This window comes from Bubalus kerabau, chromosome 3 (genome assembly GCF_029407905.1).
Source record: "Bubalus kerabau isolate K-KA32 ecotype Philippines breed swamp buffalo chromosome 3, PCC_UOA_SB_1v2, whole genome shotgun sequence".
Taxonomy (NCBI): Eukaryota; Metazoa; Chordata; class Mammalia; order Artiodactyla; family Bovidae; genus Bubalus; species Bubalus kerabau.
The window spans coordinates 161,099,206-161,118,693 of NC_073626.1; the positions used below are offsets into that span (position 1 = coordinate 161,099,206).

At 53.7% G+C, this 19,488-nt stretch overlaps 1 protein-coding gene across 1 annotated transcript; it reads right to left on the minus strand.

Moving 5' to 3' along the window:
* Positions 1 to 12,256: 12,256 nt before the first annotated feature.
* Positions 12,257 to 18,324, minus strand: IHH (Indian hedgehog signaling molecule). The gene is made up of 3 exons (XM_055574797.1): positions 17,992 to 18,324; positions 15,414 to 15,675; positions 12,257 to 13,685 (listed from the first exon to the last, which is right to left on the minus strand). Exons 1-3 carry the CDS (start codon positions 18,307 to 18,309, stop codon positions 13,027 to 13,029), a joined length of 1,239 nt encoding a protein of 412 aa, XP_055430772.1. The 5' UTR covers positions 18,310 to 18,324; the 3' UTR covers positions 12,257 to 13,026.
* Between the last annotated feature and the right edge of the window lie 1,164 nt (positions 18,325 to 19,488).

Sequence of the window (19,488 nt, forward strand, 5' to 3'; positions counted from 1 at the left end):
TATTTTTTATTCTCCAACTTCCCTGCTGGCTGTAACTGTCTTCTACCAGTTGCAACAGTTGTTGGGACGTCCCCGAAATCTTGGCTTTAGTTGACGAGCAAATTCGGAGGAGGGTAATCCAAGGACTTGTCAGAGCAGTGGGAGTCGTTTCTGTTCTTTTGTGATACCCCTTGGTGACAGAGTCAGAATCTCTCCGAGAACTTCGTTCTGTGATTACAATTGTTAACTTAAAAGCAGTAGTTATTTCTTACTTGCATTGCAAATGAATTCTTTTTGCAGGTGGAAGGGAATGTCTCCTAGGCATTTTCTCCTGGCATTTCCTCCAGCCCAGCACAAAGCTAACGCTTTTGAAGGGATCTGAAGGTGGATGTTTGAAGAAGGCATTATTTCACATAATATGGATTTTTGGAAGCCCACTGGTTCATTTGTTCGTTTGTCCTTTGAAGGGAAGAGTCTCATTTGGTGAAGACTCCTTAGGTGGTTGAAGCTGAAAATCTGAGATCATTTATGGGCAATTAAAGATGCTTCACTACCCAGGACAGTGCTGAAGGCTGGGTGTTAGAGGGAGAGACTCTAGGGGTAAACCCAGAAAATAAACTCTCATTTTGGGAAAGTTGGAGTTTAAAGGTAAAAGATACACTTAGATGACAATGCTGCCTTAATTGGCCTGGGAGATCACATGGCCAGAGGCTGAAATGAAGGGTCAGGCCAGGGGCCTATTACGTTATGCCAGCACAATTAGGTCTGGAGTTTTCTTGGGATTGAGGAATGTGGAACCCGGTGAGTTTTTCACTGGTTTTAACATTATTCTCAGAATAGGAAACCTGCACTTTGGACATTACCACTTCTATGTTGTTTGTGGTTTCTATAATGATTTCCTTTTTGTTTTCCTTTAAGCTCTTTTTGAAATGGTCAGCCTGACTCAGCTGAACCTGAAGAACAGGGAAAGGGACCTGTTTGTCTATTCTTAGGCCAGAAAAAAATAAGGAGCAGTAACTCTGGAGGCAAGGCTCGGTGGTAGCCTCAGAAATCCCAGCGAGAAAACCCTAAGGAGACTAGAGCTAGAAAAGCTTATTCTAGGAGCCACACACCCTTGTGCCTCTTCACTGAAGGAGTGTCCCTCCAGAGCTGGTCTGTCCAATCAGTGGTGGCTTCTGGGCTTGGGACAGTGAGAGGGAATTCTTGGTTGGTCCCTTATGGGCTCTACTTCTACAAGGTTCTGCCTGCCTCCTGGGAACTCTGCTGATGAGTGACCTTGACCGGCATGGTGGACTCCCAGGGAAAGGCCCAAGCTGAACTTAGCTCCAGGAAGCAAATAGCATGGAAAGGGGTGTGGCAATGGATGAAACTGAGAAGGGGAGAGGAAGCTGGGCTTGCCTCAGAAGTCCCTCATTTCAGGATTCCAGAACCTGTGGGGAACAATGGGTGCTGGGTCCTGGGGACCATCTCCTTCGTGGACTCAAGAAAGATGACAGGGTGGGCGCTGTTTTGTTCAAGGCTGTGAACGAGGGTAGGTGATGATTCAGTACCTGGATGAAGACCAGGATGTGGAAGAAAGGGAGGAAGGAGGATGGGAAGACTCCAATCCTCCTGGCTAGAAGCCAAGGGTGATAAAGATAAAGCACATTCGGTGATTTGGGCTTCAGCACACACAAAAATATCTTTTCTAAGCTTTTCCCCCCAATATCCCTCCCGTGAAATACAGAAGACTTCAGGCTGAGAAATCAGACAGATCTGAGATAAATTCATCAGGCAGACTGACTGCCACTTACTGGCTGTGTGACCTTGGGCAGGTCCCATGACCTCTCTGAGCCTTATCTTTTACCCTGGGGATAATTATCAAAAGGCCCACATAGGGACTGAGTGGTCAGTTATGTAAAGTATTTGATGCATACTTTGTCAACAGAGATAGACACACACACACACACACACATATACACACACACACTGGAAGGTCACTTGCTAAGTGGGTGTGTGCTCAGTTGCTCAGTTGTGCCCAACTCTTTGCAACCCTATGGACTGTAGCCCACCAGGCTCCTCTGTCCATGGAATTCTCCAGGCAAGAATACTGGAGTGGGTTGCCATTTCCTCCTCCGGGGATCTTCCCAACCCAGGGGTCAAACCTGCATCTCCTGTGTTTCCTGCATTGTCAGACAGGTTCTTTACCACTGAGCCACTAGGGCTTCCCTGCTAAGTGGAAGGTCCCTATAATTTTGCTACTCAGCTTTCTGTGCATCCTCACCTCCTCCCATCTCCCAGTCTCTCTGCTGCACACAGGAGAGGTCAAAAGTGTTGTCTCCTCTCCACATTCTCCTCTTTTGTTTCTCCAAGAAGGAGGCTGCCTGTGGCTCTAGGGTAGAGAAAGACAGAAAGACATGCCAGGATGATCTACTGTCCAGTTGGCAAAGCAGCCAGCTCCAGTACTTGAAGAGCCCTCTCCCACTTTTCTTCACCTACAACTCCGACTCAGTTTCCAGTGTTGCTTCTGAAATCAGAAGATGTATTTACATTTGGGAAAGGAAATGAAGTGGTAGGTCCTCCCACAGAAGCTCCTGACCTCCAAAATTAGTAGGGTAAATCTTATAAGCCCAGCCTGAGAGGTGAAGAGAAGACTATGGATAAGAGGGCATCTAGGAGCAGGCATGTAGCATTCTCTGCATTAAGCTGTCAGTTCAGTTCAGTCGCTCAGTCGTGTCTGACTATTTGCAACCCCATGGACTGCAGCACGCCAAGCCTCCCTGTCCATCACCAACTCCCCGAGTTCACCCAAACCCATGTTCATCGAGTTGGTGATGCCATCCAGCCATCTCATCCTCTGTCGTCCCCTTCTCCTCCTGCCCCTAATCCCTTCCAGCATCAAAGTCTTTTCCAATGAGTCAACTCTTCGCATGAGATGGCCAGAGTATTGGAGTTTCAGCTTCAACATCAGTCCTTCCAATGAACACCCAGGACTGATCTCCTTTAGGACTGGTTGGATCTCCTTGCAGTCCAAGGGACTCAAGAGTCTTCTCCAACACCACAGTTCAAAAACATCAATTCTTCAGGGCTTAGCTTTCTTCACCGTCCAACTCTCACATCCATACATGACCACTGGAAAAACCATAGCCTTGACTAGACGGACCTTTGTTGGCAAAGTAATGTCTCTGCTTTTAAATATGCTATCCAGGTTGGTCATAACTTTCCTTCCAAGGAGTAAGCGTCTTTTAATTTCATGGCTGCAATCACCATCTGCAGTGATTTTGGAGCCCAGAAAAATAAAGTCTGACACTGTTTCCACTGTTTCCCCATCTATTTCCTATGAAGTGATGGGACCAGATGTCATGATCTTTGTTTTCTGAATGTTGAGCTTTAAGCCATCTTTTTCACTTTTCTCTTTCACTTTCATCAAGAGGCTTTTTAGCTCCTCTTCACTTAAGCTGCCATGGCCCCCTAAAGTTGCTGGGTGTGGAGAGAGAGCATCGAGATTGATGACACCCCCATCCTGAAAGGGCTTCCAGGATACAACATTGTCAGGGGCTGGGGAAGATGCCACATGGCAATACAATTCAAAGGAAAGAGCCTGGGACCCCATAGGGTTTTCTAACTCTCCTGTGCCAACCCAAAAAACCTGTTCAACTTGCTCCCTCATTGTCCGCTGCTGCTGCTGCTGCTGCTACTGCTGCTAAGTTGCTTCAATCGTGTCCTACTCTGTGCGACCCCATACCAAGTGGTAAATAGGCACAAGGCCAACAGTAGGGGGGATGGAGGGAAAAGGATATGAGGCTCAATCCCAGAAGACTAAGTTCAAGTCCTGATTCTACCATTTAAGAACTGAACAATTTGAGGCAAATGGTTAAACATGTCAGAGCCTCATTTTCCCCATCAGTAAAAGGGGGCAAACAGGGGCAGTATTCAAAATACAATTGGTACAGTATGCATACTGACCTATGAGAATGGATACCAGGGAGCCTTAGAGCCAGAGCTGGGTCCTGAGAACCCATACTGTGCCAGCCTTAACCTTTCAGGTGTTAGGTTGTGAAGTGTGGAGAGCAGCCACAGTAGTGGAGAACTCAAGTCAGTGACTATCTGCTAACTAGTAACAAAGTGGGTCTCTCCCAGGTGGCTCAGTGGTAAAGAATCTGCCTGCCAATGCAAGAGCCTCAGAAGACTCAGGTTTGATCCCTGGGTTGGGAAGATCCCCTGGAGAAGGAAATGGCAACCCAGTCTAGCATTCTCACCTGGAGAATCCCAGGGACAGAGGAGCCTGGTGGGCTACAGTCCATGGGGTGACAAAGAGTTGGACACGACTGAGGGCACCCACTAACAGTACTTCCAGATTTTAACAACCAGTAGAGCTACACAGGATAATACTGGTGTATTGGCTGCAAGTGAGACCTGAGGATAAATCCTACCTTACCAGCTATTGTATATGTGGTTATTTATTTTAAGCCAAAGCTTGGAGTCTGTCTCTCATTCCTCCTTGTTGGTAGCTACCACCATGTCTGACTGCTCTTTCCCTCTAGTCTGAGCAGGCTCCTTTTCTGCACTATCTCCCAGCTGTCTTCCTCAGCACCGTCTCCGAATAGGCTCCCCAGCTCCACGTCCTTCTGTCCAGAACCATGGACAGCTCCATCCTAGGTCATCCCCTTCCTCCTGCCTCCTCTCTCCTCTTCCCCCACCCACACCAGTGCAAAACCCTGAGGCATGATTTGAATGCAGATAATAGCTGAGAAGACAGTACAGTGGAGTGGTTCAGAGCAAGCTCTGGAGTAAATCAGATTGGATTTAAACCCCAACTCCATCAGCCCTCAGCTGTCTGATCTTATTCCTTCATTTCTGTAAGATCCAGCCTCCTCTTCCGTAAACAGCAAGAACTTCTAACAGCTGCCTCAAAGGTCATGAGGTTTAAGTGGGATAAAAGGTTTACAGAACTTAGCACAGAGCCTGACTCATTATATGTTTTGAATAAATGAAGAACACCATTATTCTGTGACTTTCCACCCTATTTAATTCCTCAAACCCTTTTCCAATCCCTATCTGACTAGAGCCCTCTCTCAAGTAAAGATGTTATAGCATGACCACCAATTTAGTGTAACTGGCTTCCTTTGGTTATGGAAGTTGACTTGGACTTAGAGATGGTAAGGAAGCCTACCTTTTTTGGTCCATGAGATTCTCTTTTTATTAGTTTTTTTTTTTTTAATTTAAAAAATTTTGAGTTAATTTTAGACATGCACAAGAATAGTGCAGGTGGTTCTCTAAAACCTTTCATCCAGCTTCCTCCTAGGTTAACCTCTTACATGACCATAGGACACTTATCAAAAAGAAGAAATTAACATTGATATAATAATACGATTAAGAAAAGTATAGAATTTATTTGGGTTTCACAAGTTCATCCAGTAATGTCCTTTTCCTGTTTCAATATGCAATCCAGGATCCCACCTTGGGCATTTCCTGAATCTTTCCTTGTCTTTCATGATCTTGATTCTTTTGAAGAGTACAGTCAATTATTTTGTAGAATATTCCTCAATCTGGGTTCGTTTCTTGTGATTAGAGTAAGATGTGCATTATTGGGAAGCATAACAGAGTTATAAGCCCTTTTCAGCGCATAATATCAGAGGGTACACCTTGTCGACATGTATTACTGGTGATGAGCTTGATCACTTGACTAGAGTGGTGTCTGCTAGGATTCTGTACCATAAACTGCACTTTCCTCCTCTTTATTAGATTCTGAACACACCTATCTTTTGCCTCTCTAGAATTAAGCGTTCAGAACCAAGAAACCTATCCATCTATACTCTTCCAATCACTCCATGGAGAAATACCATTCCCTATGACCTGCCTGGTCACCTTCCTCTGAGTTTTACACACACACCTTTACTTACTTCTTTATCTTTGGCAATGCCATGCAGCTTGTGGAATCTTAGTACTCTGACCAGGGATGGAACTCAGGCCCTCAACAGTGAAAGGGCAGAGTTCTAACCACCTAAAATGCAGAGACCACCAGGGAATGCCCAGAGTAGCTTTCTTATGTTGGGCATTCAGAGGCATATGTTAAAAACCAGATGCAGACACAGGGGGAGTTGATGAGGGTAACAGTGCACCTCTCAGTTCATTTTCATGGACCTTCTTGTCAAGGCCCTGTAAGCGTCCAACCATCCATGGGAATGTCCAGCCCCTCTCTCAGGTCTGGCCCCAAACTTTGAGCACTTTCTTCAGCATCTAACATTTGGGTTTTTAAAACTTCTAGTAGCCTTCCTTATAATTGTGTATGACTCCTTGCTACCCACTAGCCCACATGCAGAAACTCCTTTCCTTCCAGAGGCTCTCCACTCCTCCAAGTTTGCTGTCACCAGAGACCTGCTACCAGAGTAGGTATGGAGCATTCTTTCAACCAATTGAGTGTGGAGATGAGCTTATCCAGCCCCTCCCTTTGTCTCTATCTGCTCCGAGTTTATCCCGTCAGTATGTCTTCTCACTCTGCCCCTTTAGAAGATGGAGAAGCACTGCCCCTCTCCCAGCCTCATGCACACTTCATTTTTTAAAAAGCTTTCATGTAAAAGTGTATTAAAGGCTTTGGAAAGCCTCCAAAATTGTCCTCACCAAATCCCATTTCCTCTTTGCATTTTGTTCTGGTTACCATTGCTGTGTAAGAAAGCACACCAAGATTCCAAACAACCGTTTTATTTTGCTTGTGATATTGTGGGTTGGGAATTCAGGACAGGCTTGGCCAGGCAGTTCTCAATTGGACTCTCCCATGCCATTGCAGTTAGGAGTTGGCCAGGGCTGCAGCCTCCTGAAGGCTCCACTGGACTGGATATCCAAGATGGTGCACTCACACAGCTGACAATTGATACTGGCTGTTGGCTGGGAGCTCAGCTAGGTGAGGGCTGGGAACACCTATCCATAGCCTTTCAAACTTGGCAAGCTCAGGGTAGATCCAGACAGAAGCTATATGGTCTTTCCTACCTTAGTCTCAGGCCAGATTCAAGGGGAGACGAGTATCAAATAATTCATGGACATATTTTAAACATTGCCACTTGCATAAAAATGAGATCCTCTCCATGGGGTTGCAAAGAGTTGGACACATCTGAACAACTAACACACACACACACATAGCATCTAGAGTGTTGTTTTTCCAGGACCACCCTCCTGGAGATTCTTGGCCACCCCCAGCCCCATCAGATCTTTTAGATGAAGGCTGGGAGTGCATGCCTCTCCTTCTGGGGTGGGTAACTCGTCAGTTCCTATCTCTCTCAGTTTGCTGCTGCAGGGGATCTGAATTCTGCTCTGGAATGTGCTGTGTGACCTTAAGAAAGTAACTTCACCTCTCTGGGCTTTTGTTTCTTCTCTGCCAGAAAAGAACTGAGAATAACCTCACTTCACATAATGTTAGGGTTTTAAAAAATAATATAAAGAGCAGAGGCATCTCTAGTGGCTCAGAGGGTAAAGAGTCTGACTGCAATGCGGGAGATCCAGGTTCGGTCCCTGGGGTGGTTGGCAACCCACTCCAGTATTCTTCCCTTGAGAATCTCATGGACAGGGGAGCCTGGTGGGCTGCAGTCCATGGGATCGAAAGAGTTGGACATGACTGAGCAACTTCACTTTCACTTTCATAAAGAGCAGAGCTAGCAATTGATGCTCCTGATTGTGGAAGAAATAACTGCAGGCAAATCATTTTCCCTCTGGGACATTTCATTTATTTCTCTCTGAAATGGGAGGTAATTCGCTTATCCTGCTTACGCATGCATATGAGAGGGGTCTTGAATGGACTGCAGGAGGAGGCCAGCCCAGAGGTTGAGGTTCCCCAACTCTGGTGTGGGTGGGAAGGTCCCTGCATCTAGGCCCTTCTGGGGCAGAAGAGATGTGCGTGCATGTGTGCGTGCGAGGCAGCCTGGGTGTGGCTTGAGGCTTGCAGGGTGGGGCCGTTATCTGTTCTACCTGGCGTTATCAGATCTGGGCTGGCCGAAGCTTGGCCCAATGGAACAAAGAGGCTTTGAGAACTAGGCTGGGGTGTGGGATGTGGGCCCAAGCTCCAGGAGGCTTGCTCCACCCAGGGGGCAGAGGGCATGGGGCATGGGTTGGAAGAGCTGCTGCCACCAATACCTGCCAAAAAGTTTTCCTGTGGCAGGGACACCCTCTCAGGTGGGCAGCAGAGCCTATGCTCCACACTGAGGGCCTCCATTCCTTCTTTGGGGTGTTTTCTGCTTCAGCACTTCTCACCAGGCCTTCACCTCTGCCCCTTTTATGGGGTGCAGTGTTTCTCCTCCCCTACTTCCATTCCCCTCCTGGCACCTTTAAGCCCCAGTCACACTGGCTCCTAGTCCTTGAGCATGCCCTACACGTCTCCTCCACACACCTGTTCCCAATGATCCATCCACCTCCTCTTGCCCAAATCATTTATGCCAAGCCCCAAACCACTTCCAGGAAGTCTCCAGACATTGCACATCCCATCCTTACCCCTGTTTATTTCTCCCCACTTCCTCTTGCGTGATGCTGTAGGAACTTCTCTCCCAATTGTCACCACTGGCAGAATCTGTCTGAGCCTGGCAGAAACTCAGACCAGTTGGGGCCAGAGTTGAAGGCTGTACAAGTTGTACACTGCACAAGGGCTGGGCAGGCAAGGGGGCGGGGCCTGAAATCCAGACATTCTGTGAGCTCAGTGCCCTTGGTGTGAGGCTTTCTCCTAGACAGACTTCCTGGTGCCAGGCCAGAAGTGTTGCCTTTTCTAGTTGGATCTCCTGAAGGGGCATTTTACTAAGATTTTTCATGGTGGCTCAGACAGTAAAGAATTTGCCTGCAATGCAGGAGACCCAGGTTTGATCCCTGAGTTGGGAAGATCCCCTGGAGAAAGGAATGGCTCCCCACTCCAGTATTCTTGTCTGGAGAATTCCATGGACAGAGGAGCCTGGCAGACAATACTCCATGGGTTGCGAACAGTCAATCACAACTGAGCGACTAGCACTTCACTTTTTCACTCACCTATTTCCACTTCCCATCCTGGGGCTGCAAGTGCCAACAGCAGGCCTGGTTGCCTAAAGGACCGCTGCACTGGCTCAGCCTTTTCCAGCACATTGCCACTCACTGTCAGAAGCCATTCTGCAGGCAGCCCCTACGGGCAAGAGTTGGGGGAGAGCAATGACCACTGTGGATGCAACGGCCTTCAGGGCTGAGCTTAGGCCTGTGAAAAACAGCAGGCGTGGGACCAGTAGCTCCCTGGGTCTGGGCAGCATGCTTGACCTTCCTCTGGGCCTCGGCATCTTAAGGAGGATAAGCAAGCTGGTTCTGGTGGGAGGAACTGGACTATCGCACTGCAGAAGTGAAGGATAACTTTCCAGGCTGACTCTACTCATCCAGCTGGTACCATCAACCACAGTTCTGGGTCAGGATTCCCTGAAAAACTTCGGGGCCTCACCTCTATCCCAAGGTTGGTCTTTCCAGGGTCTGGATTCAAAGTGCTTTTCTGAATCTCTGCAGCCGTCTCTGAAGATAAGTGTATTTCCTGAGGAAGCTCTTTTAGAACAGAAGGTCTAGGGACACCAAATGGCTCTGTGTCTACAGGACAAAGTGTCCCCAGGCCCCATAAGAGGGGCAGGTAGGCCTCCCATAAGGGAGAGCCTCAATCTCTCTTTCACTCTCTCCCCCACCCCCATGCAAAATTTCTGTAAAAGACAGAATGTGCAAATGAATGGACCAGAGCCTCCTGACCTTGACCTTTTGTTTCTCACTGCAAATGTGTTCATAGATGTTCTGGTTCCTGTGACCTGGTCTGTGAGTGTCTTCCACAAAGCGACATGTAGTCACTCCAAGTGGCCTGACAAAGCAGATTTCCAGTCCTGAAATGCTGAGTATGCCTTCTGGAAAGGACCCAAGTTTACCAAAGGAAAAGCCTCTGGTGAGAATAGTGGACCTGCGAACCAGATCAGTTCAGTTCAGTCAGTCATTGTGTCCAACTCTTCTCGACCCAATGGACCGCAGCACGCCAGGCCTCTCTGCCCATCACCCACTCCCATAGTTTACTCAAATTCATGTCCATTGAGTCGGTGATACCATCCAACCATCTCATACTCTGTCATCCCCTTCTCCTCCCCCCTTCAATCTTTCCCAGCATCAGGGTCTTTTCTAATGAGTCAGTTCTTCACATCAGGTGGCCAAAGTATTGGAGTTTCAGCTTCAGCATCAGTCCTTCCAGTGAATATTCAGGACTAATTTCCTTTAGGATGGACTGGTTGGATCACTTTGCAGTCCAAGGGACTCTCAAGAGTCTTCTCCAACACCACAGTTCAAAAGCATTAATCCTTTGGTGCTCAACTTTCTCTATAGTCCAATTCTCACATCCATACATGACTACTGGAAAAACCATAGCTTTGACTAGATGGACCTTTGTTGGCAAAGTAATGTTTCTGCTTTTTAATATGCTGTCTAGGTTGGTCATAACTTTTCTTCCAAGAAGGGAATGGCAAATCACTTCAGTATTCTTGCCTTGAGAACCCCATGAACAGTATGAAAAGGCAAGCCAGACACCTGGGTTCAAATCCTGCTTCTGTCATTTGCTGCATCATCTTAGGCAAGTTACTTAAGCTTGCTGAACCTCTGTGTTCTCATCTGGAAAATGGTAAGAATATAGTATATACTGGGCTTCCCAGGTGGTGATAGTTGTGAAGAACTCTTTTGCCAGTGCGGGAGACAACAGATGTGGGTTCAATCCTTGGGTCGGGAAGATCCCCTGGAGGAGGGCATGGCAACTCACTCCAGTATTCCTGCCTGGAGAATCCCACGGACAAAAGATCCCACGGACAAAAGATTACTGTATCCCTGGTAGGCTACAGTTCATAGGGTCGCAAAGAGTCAGACATGACTAAAGCCACTTAGCATGCATGCATAATATATACCACATAGGGTTGTTATGAAAATGAAGCGGGTGCTACATGTAAAGCACTGAGAACAATGTTTGACAATGGTTAGTCTTCACTAAATGATAGCAGTTGTCATTACAGCCTGTGGGAGCCTCTTCCTCCCAGATGACAGTCTCCAGAGCAATGAAGTTTTCTCTAGAGCATTCCTCCATGGAAGTGGGGATGGTAAGGTAAGAGTCAGGGCAGTCATCCCCCTGCCACTTTCTGACAGAAATCTCTATCAGAGGCTAGAACCTGCCCAGGGGTGTGCTTTCACAATGAGCTCTCCACAGTCAGCGGAGCCCTACTTGTAGCATATGCCAATTTCTATGGTGTAAATATTCCCACTATGGCCTATTTCAACTGCTTCAGAGTATTCCTGACTATTTAACAATTTTATCGATGGACCTGGGAATCTCAGCTGGTCTATAATGAGTACAGAAAAACTTGCTGTGGGATGCAGAGACCAAGAAAAAATGAAGACAGGGGTCATCCTGTTTTGGCAATAAACTGGTGTCCTTCCGACTAAGCAATGTTTCTCAAAGTGTAAGCTATGGACTATCTGCCATATTTGGAGTATTTGTAAAAATAAGTTCCTAGGCCTCGATCTGGATCTTCTTTTTTTTTTTTTTTTTGCTGAGCTGGGTCTTCGTTGTGGCCTATGGGCTTTCTCAAGTTTGGTGTGCAGGCTTCTCACCATGGTGGCTTCTCTTGTTGCAGAGCATGGGCTCTAGAAGCTCAGGATTCAGTAACTGTGGCTCACAGGCTTAGTCACCCTGAGGCATCTGGAATCTTCCTGAATTAGAGATCGAACTCATGTCCCCTGCATTGGCAGGCAGAGTCTTAATCTACTGGATCACAAGGGACATCCTGATCTAGATCTGTTAAAGAAGAATCCTAGAAGTGGGACCACAAATCAGGATTCAGGCCCTGAGAAAGACCAGAATCAGCAGGGAAGGCACCTTAACTAGGGCCAGGCAAGGCCTCTGCATGCTGACCCCAAAGTTTGCCTAAACACAGTTAGACCAGAGAAAGAACTGATCTAACAATTCGGTGATCACTTTACTTATCTAGAAACATCTCCTTGTTTCTGAGTAAAGGGGCTTTCCGTACTTATTCTGGTCTTTCTCGGGGCATGAGTCTCTAACTTTTCACTGTGGATCATGAAGAAATTCTGTAGAATTCACATCTGCCTTGCAGCCCATTCTGAACAGCCCTCTGTTGCGACTTAGCAGACCTACTGGATGAGAAGGGGCCTGCAAAGAGGGTGGGAGCGCTGAAGGTTTTGTCTTTGGAGGAAGGTGTACACAGCCCTGGATGGCCCCACCCACGGTTCTAGGCTAACAGTGTATCAGCCCTACTTGGTGTCCTGGACTCCAGGGCTCTAACAACTTAAATAATTTTTATTACAAAAGGAAGAAAAGACCAAAACATCCCCAAATTTTCCCATGGGCTTCCCCCTCGGTGCCAATAAATAAGGTGGGGGAGACTGACCGGAGGAGGGGGTGGGGGTCATGGTTCAGCAGAAATGGGAATGTATAGCCTGGGCAGAGGCTGGGCAGGACATCCAGCCCACTGCCCCTGTCCTGGGCACTGTGATCACATTGGCTGAAACACACAGCTCTGTGTACTGACAGCAACAGTCTCTGGATGTGTCCCGAGGAGTGTGGCCAGAGAGGAAGGTCATGCCTCAGGATGGCCAGGCTGGCTGCCCTACCCTGCAGCCTGCTCAGTTCTGGGCAGCATTGAGTCCAGCCAGCTCCCTGCCGGCTCCCAGGGAATCTAGCAGCATCAACTGAGGTGCAAGCCCACCCAAGAGGGGCCTAAGATGGATAGAATGGGCCCTCCCCACTGGGGGAGGCAGGAATGAAAAATCGTAGTGAGGGCTGGCTGGGTTGGGACCCACTGGCCTCAAGGACAGAAGGAGAGACCACCCCCCCATCACCAGCTCAGCTTGCAGCTTTGTCACTACACCAAGATGGGGCTGGGGGACACTGGCATCGTCCAGTACAAGTCTCAATGATGTATCTTTGTGGTGGAGGAGATGGTGGGAACCAGTGTCCCCACTCAGGTCCCTTCCAAGGCCAATGCCCTCCTGGTGGGGAGGCCTTTAGACCCATGTGGGCAGTTCTGGGAGGGCAGTAGAAGGATCCTTTCAGCTCCCTGCCCCGGCCATGCCCAGCGAATGGAAGCTGCCCTCTTCCAGCAAGAGACGTCCCAGGCGGTAGAGCAGCTGGGGGTACCAGTGCACACCCTCCCCTGGGGTCCAGCTGCCCCACGTCAAGCTGTGAAACAGTCGCAGGGGCCAGAAGGCCCACTGAGCCAGGTGGTGGTCAGCCACAGCCGCAAAGCAAGAGGCCACCACATCCTCCACCACCAGTGTCCCATGCCTCGTTAATGGGGCGTAGGCCCCCAGGGCCACGTGCGTGGAGACAGCTGCCACTCTGGCAGGCTGCAGGCCTGGCACCCCAGCCACCAGCACATACTGGCCAGGCTGTACTTGGCTGGCAAACGTGGCTCGGAAGTGGGCAGCTGGCTCAGTGTGATTGTTGGCCGTGAAGAGGAGGTGGGCGGGTGTGAGTGCCAGGCGGCGCGGGGGATCCTGGGTCTCGATGACCTGGAAGGCCCTCAGCCTGTCCGGCTCACGATCGAGGAAAATGAGCACGTCGCTGAAGGTGGGGTTCCCATCCTCCCCCATGGCCAGCACTCGGTCTCCGGGCCTCACAGCTGACAAGGCCACACGTGCCCCGCTCTCCAGGCGCACCTGGGCTCCAGCAGGGAAGCAGCCGCCTGTCTTGGCTGCGGCTGAGTGCTCTGTGGGAAGAAGGGACATGAAGGCATTACTGGGTGGAGTTTGGATTCCCAGTCACTGCAATCCTCCCCAGCACAGCCAGAAGGTGCCCCTTGCTCCCAGGCTGCTCCCCCTTCACCATGTCATGTTCCCTGCCCCTCACTTTCTCTGCAGCTTTGAACCCACCCCCAGCCCGCAGTATGATCTGCCTTCCTCCCTAGTCTAATGCTTTGCTCATGAGAGGAGCATATTGAGGCTCCAAGCCCAGGGAGCATGAGGGAAAGGGTCCTTCGGAAGCCCAGGTAAAGCCCTTCCCCCGCCGCTTCCAATCCTGATAAGACTGAAGCAGTCAGAGAGGCTGAGGGTCAGCTGGGTCAGGAAGTGGCCAGCTGTGATTTGACACCCCAAAGCTGCAGCCTTGAGAAGGTAAGTCACTTCATGCTTCTGGGGTCTGGATGTCCCATTATTTCTCACCCATTTCTCAGATGCTCCCCCCAAATTGTCCTCTTGGACTGACATCCCAAGTTCTATGCCAGAACTGGCCCTTGGCATCTATATACCAATCGAGAGGAGGGCCAGTCAGTGGCGAGAACACAGACTCCTGGGGAAACTCAGAGTGAATGGCCAGGCCAGGGTGTAGTTCAGTGGCCAGGATGAAATCACCATCTTCAGTTCATGTGCTGGGTCCTTGTGTAGGGACAGGACACAATGGCATCAGTGGGTGGGAGGCAAGATACTATTTGGGAGTCAGTAGTAATGCAGGGAAGTGACCCCTCTGGGAACTGGCATCGGGCCTCTGTGTTTGCAAGTGAGGGGTCGATGTGACTTGAAGTAAATACAGTTGACAGGGAAGTGCAGAGGGGAAAGGTCCGGATGGGGTCACCACTGTGAGCCTGGTGAAATGAGGAACAAAAGAGAGCCTGGTCTCAATGTGCCAGGTCTGTGAGTGTGATCGCTGCATGGGGCCAGCACGGAAGGCTGAGCCTGCAGTCAGGGGACCCCGCAGGCAGTCCACACAGGAACCATGTGAAGCATCCATGACCGGGTTCAGTGCACGTGGCAGGGATGCAGACAAGATTTGAGGGAGGGGGCGAGGTTCCAGTGCCTGCCAATTCTGATCAACAAAGCGGCCAATATGGGAAAATCCACTTTATTAAGTCCATTCTGTTTATTCTTGCCCTCACGGCTGTCCTTGCCCCCCAAAGTCCAGCTTCAGGGCCCCGGGGATGAGGCTGGGGACGCCTGCGCCCCCTGAGAGGAGCAGACATAGTGCCTTAAAAGGCCTGACCTGCAGCCAGGCTGTGCGTTCTGAACCTCTGGGCTCCTGGCTCCCAGTCAGTCATGCTGATGTCTGGGCACAGCCTGGCCCCTGGCCCCACCCCCACCTCCCAGTTCTGCACCACTCTGTATGGGGAGGCCGTCTCTCTGTCAGCCTGGCTTTCTCCATCTGGCCAGCTTGCTCTGTCTTGCACCATTTGCAGCAGGCTCTGGACTGTGGACCGCCTGGTCAGCACCCAGCATCGCTGGGACAGGACCCTGTCTCCCTAGGCTCCTGCCATGACACTATCAGGCACGGGTCGAGCAGGTGATCAAGAGCAGCAGGGGGGAGCGCCGCTGACGTCCTGGTCCCCGAGGTCCCCGCCTCCATCCCTGGGCGGGCCTCTTCACCTTCTTGGCTCCCGCTGGCCCAGCGCCGCCTGCCCACGCCCTGCGGCCCCGGCCCCGGGCCCAGTCCCCCGGCAGCGGCTCACCGGACTTGACGGAGCAATGCACGTGGGCCTTGGACTCGTAATACACCCAGTCGAAACCGGCCTCCACTGCCAAGCGCGCCAGCAGGCCGTACTTATTGCGGTCGCGGTCCGACGTGGTGATGTCCACCGCGCGGCCTTCGTAATGCAGCGACTCCTCCGAGTGGTGACCGTCCTCGTCCCAGCCCTCGGTCACCCGTAGCTTCACTCCGGGCCACTGGTTCATCACCGAGATGGCCAGCGAGTTCAGGCGGTCCTTGCAGCGCTGCGGGAGGGGAGGGGACAGAGTTGGGGGAGGGGCTGGCCCGTGTGCAGGTGAGCGCGCAGCCCCGCCCCTTACTCTCCTACCGCACTCGCTGGAGCTTGGAAACCGGGGAGGGTGCTCTGTCCTTCTCTGTTAGGAACACAGAACCCTAAAGTGCTTCCTTCCATTCTAGCATCCCCTGACCCCACCGGGATCTGGACTGCGCAGTGGCGCCACAAATCTGGAAGGCGCATCCATCCTCTCACCCGTGGGGGCCTGTCTCTAAGCTCTCTCTCTCTCTTGTTGGAGTTACTGCACCTTTTGAGCGCCGGGCCCTTCTGTCTCACCAGGGGACCAGCAGGGGATCGCCTGCTGCCTGGAAGGTAAAGGACGTACCGGAGCTAACTTGCCTGCGGCCGGCCTGCTAGGCGTGCAAGGCTCGAGGTGCCCAGTAGGTGTCACCGTAGCCCCAGGGCTGAGGCCCGCGAAGCGGCCGGGGCGCGGCAGGTGCGGAGCGCCTCGGCAGCCTGGGAGGTGTGTTGGAGGGGAATCCCAAGCCTGCCGGGATTCCTCGGCGCCAAGAGGCATTCCCGCTGGGACCCTCACGATCCCAAACCGGCCACGCCCGCTCCGGGGAAGCAGCAGCCCGGGAACCAGAGCTGGTGATCGGCTAGCGCCTGACCCGGCCAGATGACCCGGCCAGATGGAGGACCACGCGGCTTGTCTCCCGCTGCGAGGGGTGGGCTCTGGGTTGATAAAGACCAAGTAGCGTTCTCCCTGAGTCAAGAGCACTCAGCACCCCTGCGCCGCCCCTATCTGGGAAAGGACCCGAGAAACGGAGCGTTTGACCTCGGGGTGCCTACTTCATGCTCCGCCTCCCATGAAGTGGGAGACGAACCGCGCTGCGGGGAGGACGGTAGAGACCATCGTCTGCGCTGGCTCTCTTCGTACCTGGAGCCCGAGGAACCCCGCAGCTGACTGAGAGGGGCCTGGGAAGAGGGGTCCTTCCACAGTCCTTGACTCTGAGGTGCCAGGAGCTGCCAGGTGTGGGCAGCCCACCTCTCAACCTACTCCACCCCTCAGAGCCGAGGGTCTCCACAAACCCTTGGACTCGGTCTCCCAGGAGCCAACAGCGGCTAAAACCCAAGGCCCCGTCGGTCCTCCGAGGCTGCAATCTAGCTGGGGGCGCTCACTGCCCCCAGAGGGAGCTCCGCGTGCTTCTGGCCGCCAGGCTTCTAGCCACCCACCTATGTCTGTCCCGCGGCCCCTGCTCCCCGCCCCTCTTCCCCCACCCCACCCCTCCCCTACTCGGGTCCAGAGCCCGGGCACGCGCTGTCAATGATTGCCCAGTCCGTGGCCCGGATCCTTATCTGCATTCCTCGGCGCACGGCCCGGCCCAGCCACCAGTCAACCTTCGCCCGACACCGCGGGCCAGCCCCAGCGCCTGGGCGCGTGCTGCGGGCCGTGGTCTAACTGCCCTCCCCAAAGCATCTAGAAAGCAGGCTGTATACCTGCAGTGGAGGCCCACCGAGGAAAGGGACCTAGGTCCCCTTCCCTCGAGCTCGGCCTCAAGGAAGAAAGTGTGCTCCCCGCCCCGCCAACCCAACCCTTCCCCCAGGTCCTTGGGTTGAGCGCGCCTCCTGTTCGGAGCACTTAGGACTAGCCGGCACCCCAGCCCCTCTCTTTCAATCTATCCACAGTACGAAATCCAGGGATTCTCCCAAGTTCGGTCCCAGAGCCCGGCTGCCCGGCACCCCTACCCTTCAACTGCAGCTGCGCCGCTCGGTTCTGGGGACAGACACGTGGGCTCCCCTGCAAGATCCCTTCCCTACCTCCGCCTCCTGGCTCTACCATTGCCCGGGACCCCGGAGCGGGCCGCGCAGCGAACCGAGAGCGCGCGGGGAGGAAAGGCCAGTGGGACCCTCCACGCCCGGAGCTTCGCCTCTCGGGTTGCCGAATCGCCTCGACATGAAAGGGGCGCAGCCATGCGGAAGGTTAGGCCAGAGGGACTGGTGCATCTTGCAGGCGCGGGAGGCAGTCGGGTAGAGGTACCTCCAGGTGCCGCGTCTGACCTGAGCTGCCAGCACTCCAGGGCCGAAGGGGCCACCGCCAACCCGCTGGGCTGTGGCGCTTGGCAAAGGGGAGCTCTTCTCACAGCCTCCGGCGGGCTCGGGGAATGCCAGCACTCCGCCGGGACCCCAGCCGGCCCATCTTGCCGAGAGGGGCAGGTGCCAGGGGGCGTGCCAGCCAGTCAAGGAAAGGTGCCAGGGGGCGGGTAGGGCCGGGCAGGTGGCGGTGCTTCGGCGGCGGCGCCCTGCGAGGGCGGGTCGCGCTCACCTGGGTCATGAGGCGGTCGGCGCCGGTGTTCTCCTCGTCCTTGAAGATGATGTCTGGATTGTAGTTGGGGGTGAGCTCCTTGAAGCGCTCCGAGCTGCGCGCGATCTTGCCTTCATAGCGGCCGCTGGCGCCCAGGGTCTTCTCGGGCACGTTGGGGCTGAACTGCTTATACGCGAGCGGCACGAGCTTGCGCGGCGGCCGCCGGCGGCTGCCCACCACCCGGCCCGGCCCGCAGCCCCGCGCCGCCGGCACCAGCAGCAGCAGCAGCAGCAGGAGCAGGCAGAACCGCAGGCGGGGCCGGAGCCGGGCGGGAGACATGGCCGGGGAGCCCCGAGGAGCGGCGGGCGAGGACGCCTGGTGGGCTGATGGGTGGACGAGTAGACCGGAGCGCTGCGGGGGCTCAGGCGTCCGGGTGGCTCCTGGGGGCTCCAGGTGGGGGCGCCATGGGCTGCGCGTCGCGGCGCACGGCCGGCGGGACTCAGGTGCGGGGCGGGGGCCCGGGGCCCTGGCTGGTGGCGACGCGCTGTCCCCCTCGGCGCCTCGACTCTGAGCTGCCCGGCTCGCCGGCCGCCAATAAATAGGCCGGCCCGTTTGTTTTGGCAACGCGGCGGCGGCGGGGGGCGGCGGGCGGCGGGGCTGCGGGCCGCCGGGCTGGGCTGGGCTGGCCGGGCCGGCCGGCTGGCGGGCCCCGCGGTTAGCACCCCGGCCCCGCGGTCAGGCGGCTGGGGCGGAGCGGGAGCTGCTGCCGTCTGCGGCGCAGCCCGGGGCCGAGTGAGAGGGGAAATGGAAGAGATCCGGGCTCGGGCCCCGCGCAGACCGCACCCTACCCATGTCCCTGCCTCCTGCGCGCTCGACAGCAAACCTGCGGCAAGGGCAGCGCAGCCTCCTCCCCCTCGGGCGGGCGGCCCCGGCACTAGCCAGCCCTCGTTCCGCTCGCTCCTCCGTCGTGCGTCTGCCCGCCCCTGCCCTCTGCGCCCCCCGCACTGCCTGAGTGTGCTCTCCCCGCCCGGACGCGCCCCACCCGGCCTTGGCCTCGCCTCTGGGCTCCCCGCGGCTCCGGGGTGCCCCGCCAGGCGCAAACCTCCAGTACAGGAGCTGCCGCCCCCACGGAGACCGCAACCCACGGCGCGGCCGGACGCGAGGGGTGGGGGACAGTGGCCGGACCGCATAGCCGCCTACGGTGTCCCCTGCGGGGAAGTAAACCCAAAAGGCAGGAGGCCGCTGGTAACCTGGTGCCCCACCCTGGCCCGGGGAGGCGCGCCCTCTCAGCTTGGTGGAGCTGAATTCTGTATCAACCCGGTGCGAAGCTGGGAGTGGGGCATCCAGCCTCATGACGAGTCAGATGGAGGACGAGGTGGACGTGAAAACATTGCTGAAAGGAGCAAAGTGAAGTTGCGGAGGCATAGGCCAAGGTGTAGAGAACAGCATCTAAATGGTGACATCAACGGAATAAGGAATCCCGACTGGCTGCTGCTGGCACAAGGGAGCTGCTAAATA

Coding starts and splice junctions, on each gene's coding strand:
- IHH (XM_055574797.1), bottom strand. CDS start 18,309: ATGTCTCCCGCCCGGCTCCGGCCCCGCCTGCGGTTCTGCCTGCTCCTG. Junction 15,676..17,991: donor CCGACCGCCTCATGACCCAG/GTGAGCGCGACC, acceptor CCCCTCCCGCAG/CGCTGCAAGGACCGCCTGAA. Junction 13,686..15,413: donor GCATTGCTCCGTCAAGTCCG/GTGAGCCGCTGC, acceptor TTCTTCCCACAG/AGCACTCAGCCGCAGCCAAG.